This window comes from Athene noctua, chromosome 15 (assembly GCF_965140245.1).
Source record: "Athene noctua chromosome 15, bAthNoc1.hap1.1, whole genome shotgun sequence".
NCBI lineage: Eukaryota > Metazoa > Chordata > Aves > Strigiformes > Strigidae > Athene > Athene noctua.
Window position 1 is genome coordinate 6,374,984 of NC_134051.1, and position 18,038 is coordinate 6,393,021.

An 18,038-nucleotide genomic window follows, 5' to 3' on the forward strand; every position below is an offset into this window, starting at 1 on the left:
TAGGCTTTGCTCAAGCAGCCCTGGAAACTGTGATTTTATTGCCAGAGACAATCCTACCCTTTCTCTAACCCCAGCCTGGGGGCTCTCCCAAGCCAAAGCTGCCTCTACTGCACAAGATTAGACAACAGACTTGCTAAATGCCAGCTTCAGGTCTAGCAGGATCTGATGGCTGATCCAATTCAGATGCAGCATCCAGATTTCAAGGCACAACACTCAAGCCAGCCATCAGAAAATCCCACCCCACTAGCTCTCATCACTTGGATTTGTGACACCTTTTGCTTACACCTGAGGACGCAGGAGAACAGCAATGTGAGGGGCAGAAACCCCAAAGGAAATTGCTTGTCCCTTGTATGAGAACTTCAACCTGAAACTAGCCTGAGGAGACGCACAAGCCTAAAGCCTTCCCTTCTTCCTGCAGCCCCGAAGCTGTGGTGCCAGAGCTCCAGGGGAGCAGAGCACGAGCGAGTTGTCCCTGCTCGCTGCTTCTGAGAAGACACAGACATTTCCCTAGCCAAGAGCCAGGCCCGCAGAGCGATGGCTGGGCCGTACCCGCCAGCTGCCTGCATGCACCCTGCAGCTCACCACTGCCTGCAAGCTGATTCCTTGTAGCGAGCAAGGAATTCACTCTGCAGCTGGAACACTGTGGCAGCTTCAAAAGGCACAGACCTGTATGTAAAGCCTCTTGGATTAACAGGCAGCCATCTCCCTTTTGCTTTTACTTCCCTGACTGGGGTGCCAGAGGACTGTACAATCAGAGCAGCAGGTTCAACTTTTGGGCTAGGTTTTCTTTAACGTGTGTTTATCAAGGCAGGACTCCATGATAAACTTGCCCCGAGGTTGTGCAGATTTCCATGGTTACTGTATTTCTTTAAATGCTTCTCCTCCCACAGGCCCACAAATACAGAATGGCTTGGAAATGAAAGCACTGAAATGCTTTGGTTTGAATTTACAAATTCTGTGTGCTTTCCTTTCAACGGGCAGCAAAGTCTCTTGGGATGCGAGTCTCTGAGCACACACTTCCTAAAGGAAGTTTACTTTGGGCCTCTTTAAACCAGCAGCAACCCAGGCATTCCAGTTTGTACATTTGATTTCTCATTAGATGGAAGGAGACAACACAAACCATTAAGACAACTCTGTCTGATGGTACAAATTCCAGCAAGCTGACCCCTTAGGCAGTCTCACAACCCATCTGAGTTGCCGATGAGGGGAGCCTGATGAAGGGAGACTTACGTAGGATGAAATCTGTGATAAAGGGATCCTCCATCAGACTTCCTGGGGTTCTCCAGCCACCCCTCTGCCACCACACTGAGGAGCTCCCCTCTTTTCTCTAACCTCCCTCTGTAGGTCCTCTAACCTCAGCCTTTACCATGGGTCAGTAAATTAACTATTGCTCCAGTTACTGGAGACATCTGGGTCATTAGGATTTGCCTCGTTTCCCATCAGCTCCCTCCTTTCGCTGGATGAGCTCAGAAGCCTCAGGCCAGCGTGTGGGATGGAGGCAGTGCCAAGGGATAGAGAGCAGCGGGGTGGACACCGGGGAGCTCGAGGAAGCCTGGAGAGCAGGAGGAGGAGGTTACTGAGCAAGGAGGACTCTTTTGTTGGATCAACCTGAAGAAGCAGCAATTCTAGATAAAGGTAATTTAGGACACTCCCTCTGCAGCTGAGACAGAGACCATTTTCATGTTACAGGCCTTTGTGGGAAACGCATTTATAGCTGTCACTGACCCACTCCTCCGCCTGGCTAACAGCAAGACAGCTATTTTTCCTACAAGACCTGGATGTCACTGAAGTTTAGTCTGAGGCATGCAGAGTCATTCAAGCATGCACGCTCAGCATCCCGTGCTCCCAACACAGCAAACATGCCCCACTGTGTCCAAATCTTCTCCGTGCTGGTTAGCTGTGTTGGCGAGGGTGGGAGGAGCAGGAAGACGAGAAAGCCATATTCCCCAGGGAAGAGCCAGAGAGACTGAATCTCACATGGATCTCGGGTCTGCTGACTTCTCCCCTCCCCTTCCCCCTCCCTCAGTGAAATAATTAGCCGTAAATAAACTAGTTGGTCATTAAGAGAAGAAGGGTTCTCGTTTGCCATGAAGGTGTGAGCAGTGCATGCAAAAGTGGGCTGCTCCAGGGGGCAGCTGCGTCGCTTGGTAGGTGCCGGTTTGTTTACCTACGTGGCAGGGAACCTGGACTCGGGTTCATTTCAGTTATCCCATGAGACCTGCTCAATAACGGACTGTTGAAGGAAAAAGCAAAATAAAGAAAAAAAACAAAACAAAAAACAAGAAGCTCATAAATCCTAAATGCATTGGCATTCACGCAGCCCCATCCCCCCGCCCCGGCAGCGATGCGAGCAGGCAGCGTGCCCACGCAGAGCCCATGCTTGCTCTCCTCTCCTTCTCCCAGCAAGCAACACACACTGGGGACCACACTGTGAGTGGTCCGAGTTGAAGTGGTGAAGGGAAACCCAACACCAGACCTGACCCAGCAGGTCTGGGCTGCCCCTGAAATGCACAGATGTGCTCTCTGTGTTTACTCGGTGCAGCGCAGACACCCCAAGCTCAGGTGGTGACTGTTTCCCCAGCACGGGCACCGAGCTGGAAGCCTTCTGCCTGCCCAGCTTCTCGCTCTGCCTAAGGTCTCAACCACTTCAAACATCAGCATGAGACACCAGGTATTCCACTGGTGAGAGGCAAAGCAGGTTTTGCCCATGCTGATCTTCCTTCCAACTGACCTATGTTCAGCAGTGACTTCTGAGTGACTTTATTTGCCCTTTTTATCCCTGTGGTCCCACAAGAACAGCCAGTGTGTAAGACGACGTAACTCTGGCTTCAGCAGGCCACAGCACCACTGGCCTTTGGACCAACAGCAAGTACAGAATGGCCAGAGAAACACAGAGCCATCTGTGCCGTGTTAACACACAAGCAAAGTGTGTGTTAAATATGCCCAGGACCAAGGCATCATCATTCCACATAAAGACCAAAAAATCTTACAGTGATGAACACTAAAGCCTAGAATGATGTGCACATTTCCACCTAAATTTCAACTGAAAACAGGGAGCAAATACTGGGAGAGTCCTCCTGTGAAAGACCAAAGAAGAGGGTGAACTTCATTCTTTTTTTTCAAGTGGGGAGCAGCCTCACACCTCGATCTCAGCAGGGTCAGGAGCGTGTGTGCCCTGCTGGGCATCGCAGGGGGAGTGGGCTCTGCCTGCCTGCACAGCCAGACATTTTGCAGTCGAAAGCTCGCTCTTCTTCCCAGTGCCATCCAGACTAGCACTAGTAACTGGGAAATTCTCAGTTTTCTTCCCCTACCTATTTCTTCCCACCTGGGACCCCCACCAGAGAGTAACGCCCCAAACGTGGGGCAGGAGATCTGAGCTCACCTTTGACCTGATATTCCTTAGTTGCCGACTAACACTGGATCTGTCTTTCTTCAAGAAATCAGGGTTGCTTTTTGATTTCATAATATCTGGGAAGAAGCAAAAGAAATGGTGTTAGTGTGGTGCCCACTGCCTTCCTGAAAGGAGCAGGGCTGGGGCTCTCCTGCCTTCCCAAGTGCTCCAATGAGCCCAACTCAAGCAGCACTGCCCTAAGGGCAGAGGGGATTTTGGGGGGGGGTCTCTGCCCCCCTGCATCGCATGTAGCACGAGATTTTCCCAATGCAAAATGCCAGAAGGCTTTCAAAGCCTATCAGCTTCCCATCCATGGGCTGGATGGAGGAACTGCCACGGGAGGGCAGCTCTGGCAAGACTGTCTACAAAGGAGCAGAGGTGAGAAGCAGCATGAAACAGCAAAAAAGCACCATGCCAAGCCCTACGCTCAGACCTGTTACTGCACAAGGGCTTGTATGCCAGGTTACACATGTTAGCTTGGGAAACCCACGGTTTTTTAGAGCTGCTGGAGGAGGACTGACCATATCCCGATACAGTGGTGTTCACAGGGGATTTCTCTCCCTGAGCTTCTGTGGCTGCTTTCAGCTGCTCTTTCAACCTGCTGATATCACAGTCTGCCTTGGCCTTCACGATGCTCAGCTCCGTGTAGATGTCTTTGTACTTGTCGCTGGCGTATTTCTTATCCTGGCAAAGGAACAAGAACAACCCAGTGGAGTCAGACAGACAGCTGGAGCCGAGGAGTTTGTGAGCCCGCTGAAGAGGAGCTTGGCAAATGCCGAAGGAAGAAGAGCCGGCAGCGAGGAGAAATGCTCAGCTGGGGCAACGCACACAGCTCACACACGTTCTTCAAGCTGCGTCTAACAGCAGTACAGAACTCGAGACAGGCAGATAGCTATGAGCCCAGCGGCGAGCATACAGCACTGCCTGTGCATGCAGCCCCTTTGTTACAGGATTACCCTTCTGTGGCTTTTAATTTTAGCAAAGACACAGAATTCAAGCAGAATTCCCAGAAATGGCCTTGGCAAAGAGGCTGTCCAGAACAAACCAGATCCAATGCTGGGAGGCTAGGCAGATCTCTAACACTGATTATTTTTGCCATTTAAAAATTGCACTGATGTGACAGGAAATGGTGAAAAAACACTGAAGGGAATGTTTTCCCACACGGTCTCCCTTGTGGGGGTAAATCCTAAGATGATACGGTCGTGGAGTGCTTTACTGATGACACCACAGTGGGTATGGACTTCCATTCAGAGGAAAAATTAAATATTGTTTCAAATCTGGGTGTAAGTGAGCTGAAATCTAAGAACACACACACAGGAGCAGAGCACAGCCTGTAGGAGGATTTGCAGAAACATCCCTGGCATTACCCTCAGTGCTGTCTGCAGCTCATCTTTGAGGGAGCTGATCTCCTGCTTCAGGTACTGGATTTCTGATTCTTTGACCCGCAGCAGGACCTGTGGGAACAAAAGCAGCTCGTGTTTGCACCCGAGCAGACGCAACGTGATCCTGAGATGTTCACTTGCTGTGCCCAGTGACAACCGAGCCAGGGCTGGAGGCTCAGCCCCATGCTGGCTCCACACCAGCACCACAAAGCTGCTGGTTCACGCAAGAAAATTACTCCTGGGTCTCTTGGGAACTTGCCCAAGCTTGCACTGCTGACATGCTCCCTACACACCCCTCGGTTTCTGTCCCCACTTTGTGTGGACTGGATCCCAGGGGACAAGCAGGGTCTAGAGAAGTAAGAGCAGGTATCTGGCTCAACATGGTGAGATGAGGACTCTAAAAGCTCCTGGCCCCACTGCACCCCACGAAGCTCGGTGCTGACCAGCTGTGCAGACCCGATGCATGGAAGGAGGATAGGATGGCTGTGCCATGCTCCCGGGGGTCCACGGGCCCTTGTGCCCACCGATGCTGCCCCTTCGGCATGGCAGAGCTCACCTCCAGCTCGTAGGCGTCCTTGCCCTGCGTGAGAGGCGATCCAGCAGCCTCTCCCCCGCCCTCCCCGGTCAGCAGGGTCCGCAGTCGCGTGATCTCCGCAGCCAGGCGGTTATTCAGCTCCTGGGAAGAGGAGGAGAGCTGTTGTGGGAAGGGGGAGCATGGCCACGGCTCGGTACAAAGCCCACCATGTTGCCCATCGGGCTGTTAGCCCGTCACCACCCCCCCTTGCCCACCCCGGCGCATGGTGAGGACCCTCACCTGGTTGTGGGCGTTGAGCTCCTGGTTTTCCCGCTGGCACTGGCGGAGGGCCTGCCTCTCAGCCTCCAGCGCCTGCGCCAGGTGGGCGTTCTCCAAACACTTCTGCGAATACTGCTCCGAAAGCACCTCCAACTCCCGCTGCACCGACTGCAGCTCCTCCCTGGTGAAACACACGCCGGGTAGTGCCCTCCCCGCACACACCCACCCGTGCCCACACTTCCTCCAGCGCCCTGGGACAACCCAACAGGGATCTAAGCACTGAGGAGGAGGACTCGCATACTCCCTTTGGGAAAAACCTCAAGCCTAGAGCGAGCCAGCCCTTCCCTCTCCTGGCAGAGTGGCGCTTGGGCACCAAAGGGGACGGGAGGTCTTTCTCTAGGAGGTTAAATGGCCAGACTTCCTCAGGTTTCCGAAAACTGAGCTAAGATCTATCAAGTTTGCTCTGGGCAATTGGGACTGGGTGTCTTTGCATGCCTATGTACCTTATGTAGATGCATCAAGGTTCATAAAGCTGCCTGGCTGTTTTGCTTGGCTCCCACATGAGGACAGCCTTGCCACAAAAAGCTAAGTGCTTTCTTCTCTCCTGGTTAATTTGGTTGAGCAATCCTCCCATTGCAGCTGTGTGAAAAGCAGCACCGTGTCTGCACATCTGCTGCTTCTGGTGACCACAAAACAGCTGGATTTGGGTAGTGTGGGGACATTGACCTGGACCCCGGAAGGTTACAGGTAACCAGGAGCCTCCAATGGGCACAGCTGGGTTGGGATCAAGAGGTCCCTGCCACAACAGGTCTGCCCCTAATCCACCACCGAAATCAAAGGGGAGAAAGGGGTCTCTGAGACACAGTAACAGACAAAGGACAACGATGGTCTTACAGGTATTGCCTTCGGAGGGCCTCGATGTCGGCATTGACACTGCTGATCTGGGAGCGCTGGGACTTCTCCAGCTCTCGCTCCAGCTCCTCCCGGTGTGCGTTCTTCATGGCTTCGATGGCTGCGTGGGACGGCACAGCATTAGCACCCAGCACCGCTCTGCCCGAGGGCAGGTTTATTTGGAGGTTTTTTTGGTTTGTTTTAAAAGAACAAGAAACAAGTCATCCCAGTGAGGCCCCCACTGCCTTGCAGCCCCTGTGGCCCTGGCTGCAAAGTGGCAAAGGGGCATCGCAAAGCCCAAACAATTGTCCAATTCACATGTTTCCTGTGCTTTAAAACTCCCTGGGGCAACTGAAGAATCAATTCAATGTGTAATCAGCAATAAATTAACCACAGGAATGACTAAATGCCCTTCTGAGATGGACGAGAAAATGGATCAGACCCTGTTACAGCCAAGCACAGGGGGATACCTAGCCTGGAGAAGGACCAGATGGATGTCCATCCAAAAAGTCTTTCCCACCAGCCCCTTCTCATCTCCCTGTGATCCACACCCAGCCCTCATCCCATCTCATGATCTGCTCCTCTATACTGGAGTGAACACCATCCCCGTGTCCCCCTCAACACGGAGCTGCCTCACTGCAGGGGACCCTCTGGCGTGTCCCCGTACCTGAAATGGTGGCAGCCGTTTCCTCTGCCAGCAGGCGGTCCTTCTCCTCCCGCAGCTTCTCCAGCTCCCGCTGGTGCTGCCGCTGCAGGTCCTCAATCTTCTTCTGGTGTGTCTCCTCCATGGCTGCAAAGCCCCTTTCACATGTTGCCTGCAAAAGGGATGAGGGGAAGAAGGGGTTGGCCCAGGAGCGCAGGGCCGGTGTCGCAGCGGTGCTGGGTCCACCCAGAGGCACACGCCAACAGGTAGGTTGGCACCAAGGTTCCATCATGGGGATCTTCTCCTTCCCCAACCACGGAGGAGCTGGCCAGGGGTGGACCTTGCAAGGTCAGGGCTTGTTCTGTCACCTCGACCCCTGACAGCTCCAGTGAAACGGAAGGACAGGGTAGGTCTGGGGTCAGACTCAACTGGAGGATGCAAATACATGTTAAAAACAACCCCCAAAAAAAGCCTAGTGTGCCCCTTCTGCTCTTTTTTTCAATGCCTGACTTTATGTGGCCACCTCTGGGGTGGAAAACAAATGACTGGTGACAGCAACAGGACCTTAATTCCCAACCAAGTATCGCTTCAAATGCTGCATGGGCTATTATTTGCTAATTGAATTACTAGGAGTGAACTTCAGCCAGGACATGGGAGCAGTATTCTGGGGGCTCAGAAGTCACCAGCCATGAAATGCTGAATTCCAGCCCACTCCTGCCCCAGACAAAGACCCCGCTCCTGCCCTTGCAGGCAGATAAATAAATAACAGAGCCCGTTTCCAGCTCAGCCACCAGCCCGACCGCTGCACCAAGTGCATCAGGATCCCGGAGGGACACATGGCTGCAGGACAGAGGCAGGACAGCAAAGCCACAGGCAGGCTGGAGCCACGACCTAGGAAGGGGCACGCACCAGGGATGCAGCACAAGAGCCCTGTCAGACAGCTGGGGCAACGCTGATGCCAAGCACTGCACCGGGCTTTTCTCCCTCTCGATGTTACAGGCTGGCTTTATTTCCTGATTTCAGTGGATTTCCTCTTGAATCACACTCGTATTTTCCAGGGGAACCAAGAACTGCCACCTAAGGAGCCACTGGGACTCCATGGGAAATTTAAGGGGGACAAATTCACTCCCCCAGTGACAAAAGTGCTCGTGATAGTCTAACAACCACTGACCTACACTCTTCAGCATCAGTTCATTGTCTAATGCTCTGTAACCTGTGCCACTCTCATTCTCAATTTTCAGCTCTGGTGCTTCTTTTTTCCTCCAAGTTTTAATTCAGAGGCAGTCTTCACTTTCTCGGCCTTGTTTTGTTTTTTTTTTTAAATTCATAACTCAGTGCCAGAACCTGTCTGGACTTGGCTGACTACAGAGTGGCACAAAGCAGCTTTGCAGGATTCATTACACCTCTCATGGTGGAGGAAAATGGTGAATGATCCTCCATAGGTCTGGATGTAGATTCAGTATTTAATGTATTGTAAATGCATTGCTATAAATCCAGGACATTTGAACATGTACAAAACAGTATCTTGTGTTACTGATGCTACATTCTCCATCAGGTTCAGGAGAAGAATCAACGACATTTAAACCATTAAATTGGACAGGTCTGCAATCCCTTGGTCAGCTTTCTAACCAAGGGAAATTTCTATTTTGCCATCTGTCCCTCTGCTTCCTACAAAGGCCTCTTCACCCTGCTCTCCTCCCAGAGCCCTCTGCCCAGAAGATGCTGCTTGTCTTACCACCAGGCAAACTGCAAGTTTTGGTGGGGTGAAGTTGAAAACACAGGTGGGAGCTCAGGTTCATTGCTTGATGTTATTTTTCAGCCTCTATTTTGGTTCTGGCCTTTTTGTTTCTTCCAAAGCAAGAACATCCCTTGGTACAAGTGACCCTGTTTGGTGCCTGGCTTGCAGAACAAGGCGTTACCCATCCCGCTGACCTGAGCGGGGGTTCAGGAAGGGCTTTTCCTTCCTCAGGGTTGAGATGGAGGAGACAGATAGCATTCAGTGAACACCACTCCGACCTCCCCAGCGGTTCTCCCTCCCCTGAACACCCAATTCAGCTCTCATGGGCTGCAGCAGAGCTACTGCTCTCCCCAGGCTAAAACCAGCTTTTGGTTGGAGCTGAGCCACGCTTTATCCCCAGCCCAAATGTGCGCTGAGGATCTCGTGGCTGGAAGCAAGTTCTCCCACATATTTGCCAACTTCTCCGTGAAAGCCTCGCCGGCCTGGCCTCTGCACACAGCCTGCATCACTGCCCGTTCAACCTGGAAGCCTCTCCTGGAGCTGCTGAGAGTCCTCTACTGCCCTAAACCCACTTCCTGACTGGAAACGCTCTCCAATCAAAAGCAAAACACAAAGCCCAAGAGGTTTTTTTTACCATCTCATGCGAGTTTTACAGACAGTCTGACTGGTGGAGCAATCTGAATGATGGCGTTTCATTGCTTGTGGGTTTTTCTGCACCTAGCCCGGGTTTCCCATAACTGTGCACTCATTGTTGTGTAAAGATTCACCGGTGTGCAACACCAGGGTGGGTCTCCTTGCAGCCTCATGCAGAGCTTTGCTTTGCTACAGAATTTAGCATCTGTTTGCAGCTACTTTCCCCAGGAACGTACATTTTGAGAGCATCAAGTTTCCATTTCATCCTACATTTTTGAGGGCAGCAGAGACAGACTGGAGATTTGATCAGACTGGGAAAGACAAGAGTTGAGGAATGCTTTTAAAGGGAAGTCACAAACAAAATGTACGCCTCAGGTGGAAAGAGAAACATGACATTATTATATTGATGTTATATTGAAGGAGAGCATGACGTCATCAGGCTACTTTGAAACTCTCCCTCCCTCTACACGCAGAGACTGACTCCAATAATCAACCCCCCCAAGCCCTCAGCAATGCATTTAGAATACCCCAGCATGGGGAAAACGAAAACGCCATGCTTTACAGAGGCCTTTCTAACGATTTGGGGCTTGCTTCGGCATGCTGGCTTTTTCAGGGGACACCCCTCAGTTTGGCAAGCAAAGCCTGGGACCAAATGCACCCTCCCGTACACTCAGCAGCAGAAAGCGGAAAGCATTAAACATATCAAGACCTTTAAATTTTCAAAGTCTTTCTGGTATTTTTCCCTCAAGGTGGAAGCGTTCCCCTCCAGATGCTTGTTCTCCAGCTCGTCCCTCATGACGTTCATCTGGGCCTCCAGCTCCTGGATTCGTTCCCTCAGGCCATGCATGGAGTCCAGGTCACCGTCGGGGCCCTGCCCAGTGCCACCCTCCTCCCCGGCCACCCAGGCGTCCCCCCCGCCCGGGCCCGCCGCGGGGGATGCCTCCGGGTGCTGCCGCTGGTACTCGTCCAGGGTCTCCTGCAGGCGCTGCAGGTTCTGGCTGTAGTGCTCCTGCAGCGCCTGCAGCTCCTCGCCGTGGATGACCTGTAGCTCCTTGATCTTGGCCTGGAACTTGTCCTCCAGCATTTGCATCTGCTCCAGGTGATACTGCTCCATGTTCTGCTTGTCACGGACAATGGCATCCAGCTGGTTGAGGCCCTCTGTCCTCTCAGCCTTCAGAGCATCCTCCGTCCTGTTTAGCTGCTCTATCACATTTCGAATCTCCTCCTCATACCGTCCCTGTAACTCGCTCAAGCTCTTGCTGTGTTTATGCTCTTCTTCCTCCAAGAGCCTTCGCTGACTGTCAAGCTGAGACACCTTGGCTTTGAGATCGGCATTCTCCCTTTCGAGCATGGCGATCACCTCGCTGTACTCACCCTGCTGCTTCCTGAGCAAGTCTTCGTACTCGTCCCGAAGGAGAGAGACCGTCTTCACGCGCTCTTGGCAGAGTGCGTCCATGCTCTGTAAGGACTCCTTGTAGGACTTCATCTCTCTCTCGTACTCCAGTCGGACTTTGCAAGCGGCATAACAAACCTGAGCCTGAACAATTGCATCGTGGACTAACAAAGAGGAATACTGTTCAAGGTCTCCCATGCACGAATGATAAGAAAGACTCTGAGATATCTTCAGGAGCTTCTGACAGTCTCTCATTGCCTCCTCAGGAGGCAGAGAGAGTAAGGCAACAGATATCTCCTTCAGAACGTTTGATTTGTCCTTTAGTTGTTGGGCAAGATCTTCCTGAATGGAAACAAGAGCTTCACTACTACGGTCCAGCAGGCTGCCGGTCTCCTCCACCTTGGCTAATTCCTGACATGGCACCATTTGGAGACGGCTCCCGTCCCAGGAGATCTGGGTTTTTTCTGAAGCATCTTTCTGAATTTCAAGCGCTTCAGAAATATGGTGCATAACTCTGTCAAAATCAGGAGTCCTGTACGCTTTGATGATCTCCTCCAACATGCATTTATGCTGCTGGAGAGCTGTTTTGGTATTATGGAGGTCTTCTTCGATTGTTTTTAATCTCTGATGAAAAGATTCTCTCATTTTCTGAGCAACAAACCCAAGTTCTGCCTTGATCAAAGTAGCATCTGCTACAGCACTTAGAAAACATGAAGAAAAGCCCAAACCTGTTGTTTCTGTTTTGCCCTCGGCTTCCCCTTCTCTGGTGCTCAAGTGCACTCTCAGCTCCTCCACCTGGCTCCAGAACTCCCCTTCCAGCAGCAGCTTCTTAGATAGGATGCTGGCCAAGTCCACTGCTGTATGAGAAACATCTGCTGGCTCCAACAAAACCACTTCAGCTGTTCCCTGGATCTCTCTCAGAAGCCGAGATATCTCAGAGCTTGCATTTTTCAAAGACTCCGCTATGTGGTTGATGAGAGAGGCCTCAAATGCCACTCTCTCAGAAAGCCATCTCAGCTGGTTGGCGTCAAACATTTCCGCTCGCTGCTCCTTGGAGACATGCTCCTCTTCTCCCAAAAAACCTCCTTCTGGAGCGGGGCTTTCCGCAATAAGGCTTTCACTCTGCTGATACTCCGATGGGGCTGGCGCCCCTCTCAAGGCTTGGATTGCGTTTGATAAGGTTGTTTCCATGCTGGACAGAGTAACAAGGAACAAATCACCCTCTTTTTCCTTGTCTGATTTGGGTAAAGATCTTAGTTGCTCTCTACATTTCTCTAAGCAAGTCAGTGCTTGATCATTTTTCATTTGGAAACCTCCCAGCTCGTTAACATGATTTTCTATGAGCTTGAACTTTTCCTGCCTCTCACTCTCCAGCTGTGAGATCAAAGCACTGACTTGGGATAAGCTGGCCTGAAGTTGTTCCCGCAGCTGAGACTCTGTGCTGGCCCACTGATGGTGGAGGGCAATGAGTGTCTCCTGATTATGGCCATGTTGGCTTTCCAGTTTCATCGTTACATCTTTGAGTTTTTCCTCCGTAATATAAAGTTTGGTTTCCAGGGAATGGATGATTGAGAGATAGGTCTCAGAGTCACTTGTCCCCGACGACGGGTAACCGAGAGCCGGCTCTGATGACATGCTTTCTTCAGACAGCGACCTGTCTTGGCTTGTGTCTGAAGAGGTACTGCTTGTCCAGTTTTTCTCCGATCCATCTGGATGGATGTATTTTTGGCACTGGATGCTTGAGAAGCGGATTCTTTGCCTCTTGGCCCCCACGATTCCTACATCAGGCTTTGCTAAGGCTTTCTGAATCAAGTCTTGGTCCTGGAGCTCCACACTTTTGGATGGGGAGCCGAATTCCTCTGCTTGCTGCTGGCTGGTCTCAAGAACCTCATCCTCCTCCTCCTTCAGTGCATAAGTCAGAGCTGGGAGGACACCCTGAGTTTGTGGAGGCTGCCCTAGTTGGGAGGGGTGACTTTCATCAGCCTCAAGACTGGGGCCAAGGTCTTCTGCCTCCTCAGCACATGGACCTGTGCCTACACTAGCTAATTTCTTTAAAGCCTCCTCCTTGGCCTTTAGCTTTACTTTAGTCTCCTCTAAACTGCTATCTAAAGCAACCATTTTAACCAAAGCCTCACTGAGATCTTGATCTTTCTTTTCCACAATTCTCAAGTGCATTTCTTTAACGTGTCTCAACTCTTCTTCTTTTTCTTTCAGCACCTTCTGCACACCCTGGAACTGATCTGACACCTCCTCCAATGATTGCTCCAGATTGTGGTAGTTGGTCTCTTCCATTTTCAACTTTGCTTGCAGCTTTGCAACTTCATTATCCGACTCGGCAACCTGATTCATGAGCTCGTGGAACCGACATTTGATCTGATCTCTCTCTCTTTCGAGCTCCTTGATGTGCTCTGCGAGTTTCTGGATGCTGGCCTCCTTCATCACCAGCTGCTCCTCCAGCTGGTGGACAAGCTCGCTGCCTTCAAACTTTGCACTGAGCTTCTCCTTCTGCAGAATCTCCATTTGCTGCTCGCTATTTTGCAGCTGGTTCTCATACTCGTTGGCCTTATCCTCCACCTCCTTCAGACTCCGTATTAAAACCTGCTTTTCCCTCTCGCAGCTCTCCAGCAAAGCCTCGTAATTCTTCTGCAGCTTCTCCTCCATGAGGATCCGTGTTTGCTCGCTAGCATTCAGCTGCCTGCTCAGGTCCGCGATCCTGTCTTGGAGCCGCTGCACCTCCTTCTGATGGTCCCTCTGCAAAGCCTGCTGCATCTCTAGGTCCCGCAGCTCCTGGGTCTTCTCCAGGAGCAGAGCCTCTGCACTCTTCAGCTTCTGCTCGCTGGCCTTCAGCTGGGAGCTGAGCGTGGCCTCGCCATGCTGCCACTCCTCCAGCTGCTCTCTGGCTTTCTCTTTTTCGCTCCTCAGGTCACTCTTGAGCTTGGCCAGGGTCTGCTCCTTGATGGAGAGCTCGGCCGCCGCGTTACTGAGCCTCGCCTGTAGGCTCTGAATCTCGGCTTCGTGGTGCCGGATCACGTCCTTAGCCTCAGCGTAGCTGCGCTTCAGCGACTGAATCTGCTGATTGATCAGCTCTTGACGCTGGCATTGGGCTTCCAGCTCGCTTTGAAGGTCTTGGTTGACTTTGTGGAGCCTCTGCCAGGCACCTGATGGCGAGGCGGCCACCTCGGTCTTAAAAAAATTGATTAAATACTAGATTAGTAACACTCTTGGCTCTCCCTTCTGAGTGTCACACCTCTGGCCAGGCAGGCCATGGAAAAGCTCCTCACAGCGATTTGGCTGCTACCCACATGCTCCAATTGGGATGATTTGTTCTTGGCACAATTTTTTTTGTTTGTTTTAACCAACTCTATTTTTTTTTTTTTTTTTTTTTTTTGTAATGAGCGACAACTGCTATCCAGTAACAGAAAACACGGACCACAACATCAAAACAGCTGTACAGTAACAGGCTAAAAGGAAAAAAAAACTAAACAAAATCAAATAGAACCAAAAAACAATGAAAAAGAAACACCAGCAGTAAAACAGACACGGACAGACGAGAGAAAAACAGGAACGGTGAGAAGGAGGAGGGGATGGGAACAGGTCGAGAAGAAAGGAACTGCTTTTTTAGCATTTGTTTGTTTTGTTGTGAAACAAAAAGTGCACAGTTCAGGTAACACAGTCCTACCAACCAAAAGCAACAACAGAAAGTGAGGCAACAGCAAATGACATCACATCCCATCCAAACGCAGGGAGACAGAACAGCCGGCATGGTGATGTCATTTCTGTGACTGCCCAACAGAACTTAGTGGCTGCTCTCACATTAAAGAGATGTTGTTATGCTAAAGTTTAAGTCTAGAGAGGATCTAATTTCTCTACCTGCAAAAAAACCCCAACAAAGGACAAAATAAAAAGCCCGACAAGTGAAGGGAGGGAAAAGGTGTGATGAGAATGTAAAGTAAAAGAAACCAACCTTTATGAGATTCAAACCAAAGCAATGTAGCATGCAAAGAGAAATCTCACGGAGAGAGTCATGCAAAAGGCGACAGAAATTATGTATCTTTAAAAAAAAATACACAGACAGGAAGAGGCAAGAGAAGCACAGCGTTAAGCCTAGGAATTTGGCCTGCCTTGCTGTACTCTGGTTGCTGATAAGGAAAGCCCACAGATGTGACACTCAGTTATGTTAAGTTAAATTTCATGCTTTACACCAAAAAACATGCAAGAACATCCGCCCAGGACAGGTTAGTATGTGATCCCTCCCACCCGCCATCACTGGAGCTGGGGGACGTCTCCAATCCCTTTGCAAGGAGCAGGAGCCTCCGCTGTTTCTCCCAGTAGGGTTCAAAGTTGGGGGCCCCCATCCTGAGGAAGCTCAGAGCGAAAGAGGGGTTACATGAGGCCGGAGAGGCATTGGTGCATGGCACATGCATCGGGGTGGGTCTCTCAGCGGCTGCCTTACGGAACGTGCAGCATCTTTTATGTCAGGGCAGTGCTTGGGGCTCTGCACGGGGCTGGTCATGGTCATTGGCCCCAGGGGGGCACCAAACCCTCCTTGGCAGCTCAGGAGGGACAGGCTGGCAGCAGTCAGGGTCCTCCATTGTCCCTCCCCAGAGGTAACGTAGGAATCTCTCCAAAATTAGGCATGATGGAGGCGGGGGACACATGAAATTCAGAGGGTTTGTCCAAAAAAATGCTGTGATGTTTGCCTGCAGTCTGGGGCTGCAGAAATCCACCCCAGTGATTCCACTCCCTCCACCCCGGCAGAGTTTGGTGGGGTTACTCCCTTCTGCAATAGGACTTTAATCCTTCTGTTCCCAGGGAAACATGAGAGAAATCCCCAAAAGAATCAGACTGGAGCAAGCAAAAGCCTCCAACCCTTCCAAAAATGCTCTCCAACTTCTAGGTCAAAGTTTGGGTCACTTCTCAGTGCCGCGATGATCTGCCCTTCTTCAGGGGCAGACTTCCTCTCTTGCCCCCCCTCCTCACATCGAGGTGCTACAGCCAACTTCAACATGGCCAATCTAACGGTGGACTCAGCATCCAGTTTTTAGCCCCATTCCCTGATTTTTCCAGGCTCTGGGCAAAGGAAGGTCAGATACCTTTGTCCCAGGGAAGCAGGAGTTAATTACTCTTCCAACACTGCCAAATGAAAATGGAACTCCACCAAGCGAGCACTGTCAGCTCAGGGACTCCAGAAATAAAGGCATTAATAACTCTCCAAGGAAACCACCAGCAAGGAAGGCAAGGTGCCCCCCTACCTGGGCTGGTTCCACTGCCTGTGCAACTTCTTCAGGGGAAATCTGTCCCGTGAGAAATAAGGACGCAAAGTTCAGCGTCGACACCAGGTTTGCTGCCACGCAGCGCAGCATGTGACCATGCACAGCCACTTCGATTCAGTTTGGCCAAGTAGACCTGAGCAGGTCAAAATGCTGCTCCTGCACAAAACAGGACTATGGACCCATGAGAGCAGCCAGAAGCTGTCCTGCAGGCGTCATGACTCCTTCGGGTACGGACGCGCCCAGAGGAAGGGCTGGAAAAAATCCACTTTGTTTGGAGGAGGGGAGGAAAGACTTCCCAAGAGACTCTCCCGTCTCTTTTGCCAGAACCTCCAAAACACACTTTCAGGCTTTGCTGAGGAAAGGCATCTTGTAACAGAAGAAACCATCAAAATGACCCAAAACAACAGGCTGTCCTTGTTGCAAATCCCACTCTGGCTGTGGGGAATGGGCCCAGGAGATACTCCCTTATGTGTGCTGTGTTTGCCCATGTAACCACCACACAAATTTCCCGGCCAGGAGCAACTGCTGGGCTACAAAATGCTGAGAAAGCTTTATGTGAACCCCGCTGCCTGAGGGGGGCATTTGGGGCACAGAAAGGGGAAACAGCTGTTGCACAGGCAAACACAGTATAGGATGGATCAGAGGTGGACTCTGGGGAGGTCCCATATGTCTACCGTGGCTGTGTTTTGCTTTCCCTTGGGAATGCGAGTAGGTAATGCCATCTTCTGTCTACTGCATCCCAGATCAGAGGTTTTAAGTAGATGATCCTGGTAAGGCTACAGAATTAGAAATATTTGCAAGAAGGTCACAGCATATCCCTGCGTCAACCAAGATGCCCCCACAAACACCCGGGACTGAAGCCCACCAGGGTCCCCCTCAGGCACAGAGATGGATTTCCCTCTCCTCCCTGCTCTCCTACCTGCAACACGTAGCCCTCGCGAGCACTCTGCTCCCGGCCCAGTGCCACTTTCAGCTGGTCCTGCAGGTGCCGGTTCTGCTCCAGGAGCTCCAGGGCCTCCTTCTGCTTCTGCTCCAGCTGGAGGGACACGAACAGAGACAGTGTCCAGGGAGTGGGCAGGGGGTCGGCTGTAAGGAGTAAGCGGCTCGGAGGGGCCGCAGAGCAGAATGAACGGGGCTTTTGATGGCACTGCTGCTTTGTTCTGCTCTGGGATCTGGATTTCATTTTGTAGGCAAAATCCCTCCCCCCTGAAAGAACTAAGTTATGCATTAGTTTAATTCGTAAAGCTCACTGCAGCAAAGGATGAATGGCACCAGCTTGTGCCAGGCGTGACCCTGGCAAATCCCAGCCCAGTTCAGATCAGTGATACTCCTGGTTACTCCACGCCTGCACCCCTATCATTCCTGCTAATACACCTTAATCCCAACTAACAATAACCTTTGCTAGCCCAGGCATGGATTTTTTCCAAGTGAGCTGAGTCTCCTCCTTTCTTTCCTTAAAATCGTAAGATTGTTTGATGTAGGCTCCACAAAAAAAGAACGTTTGTGGTGTGTGCTACAACTCAAACCAGTTTATAGTTTTGTAGACATAACTGCAGACACAAACCTCCACAGCTGCAGAGCCACACAGAATTATGAGCTTGAATTTAGAGTCTGGTTGATACATATCAATCGTACCCACCTCACCAGAGGCAGGCTGGCTAACAACCAACAGAAGTGCAGCCTGTGTTAAATGTGAGGGGGGTAGTGAAATACCACCCTTGCAGGAACAGCCGTTTCTGCAGTCATGGGAACATGAAAGCTGCTGGCAGAGCCATACAGGAACAGACACGGATCTGTGCTCTGCCAGCTTCCCCAGGGACCCTACAGCATCCCCACTCATTGCTATTACAAAGTAGGAATAAAAGCAGCTTTTTTAAGCCTTGCTCAAGCTTCCTATAGTT

At 51.2% G+C, this 18,038-nt stretch overlaps 1 protein-coding gene across 6 annotated transcripts in view; it reads right to left on the reverse strand.

The window, feature by feature from the left end:
* The window catches only part of MPRIP (myosin phosphatase Rho interacting protein), an 87,380-nt gene that overhangs the window by 8,611 nt on the left and 60,731 nt on the right, over positions 1-18,038 (reverse strand). For 2 of the 6 annotated variants that reach the window (XM_074918923.1, XM_074918922.1), the window contains 9 exons: positions 17,057-17,173; positions 10,181-14,047; positions 7,125-7,272; positions 6,461-6,578; positions 5,588-5,747; positions 5,330-5,449; positions 4,759-4,845; positions 3,913-4,075; positions 3,383-3,468 (listed from right to left, as the gene is read on the reverse strand). In XM_074918923.1, the coding sequence (XP_074775024.1) occupies positions 3,383-3,468; positions 3,913-4,075; positions 4,759-4,845; positions 5,330-5,449; positions 5,588-5,747; positions 6,461-6,578; positions 7,125-7,272; positions 10,181-14,047; positions 17,057-17,173 (4,866 nt within the window). Of the gene's footprint in view, positions 1-2,167; positions 2,234-3,382; positions 3,469-3,912; positions 4,076-4,758; positions 4,846-5,329; positions 5,450-5,587; positions 5,748-6,460; positions 6,579-7,124; positions 7,273-10,180; positions 14,048-17,056; positions 17,174-18,038 lie in introns of all 6 variants that reach the window. The other 4 variants (XM_074918925.1, XM_074918924.1, XM_074918927.1 and 1 more) reach the window with 4 other exon arrangements.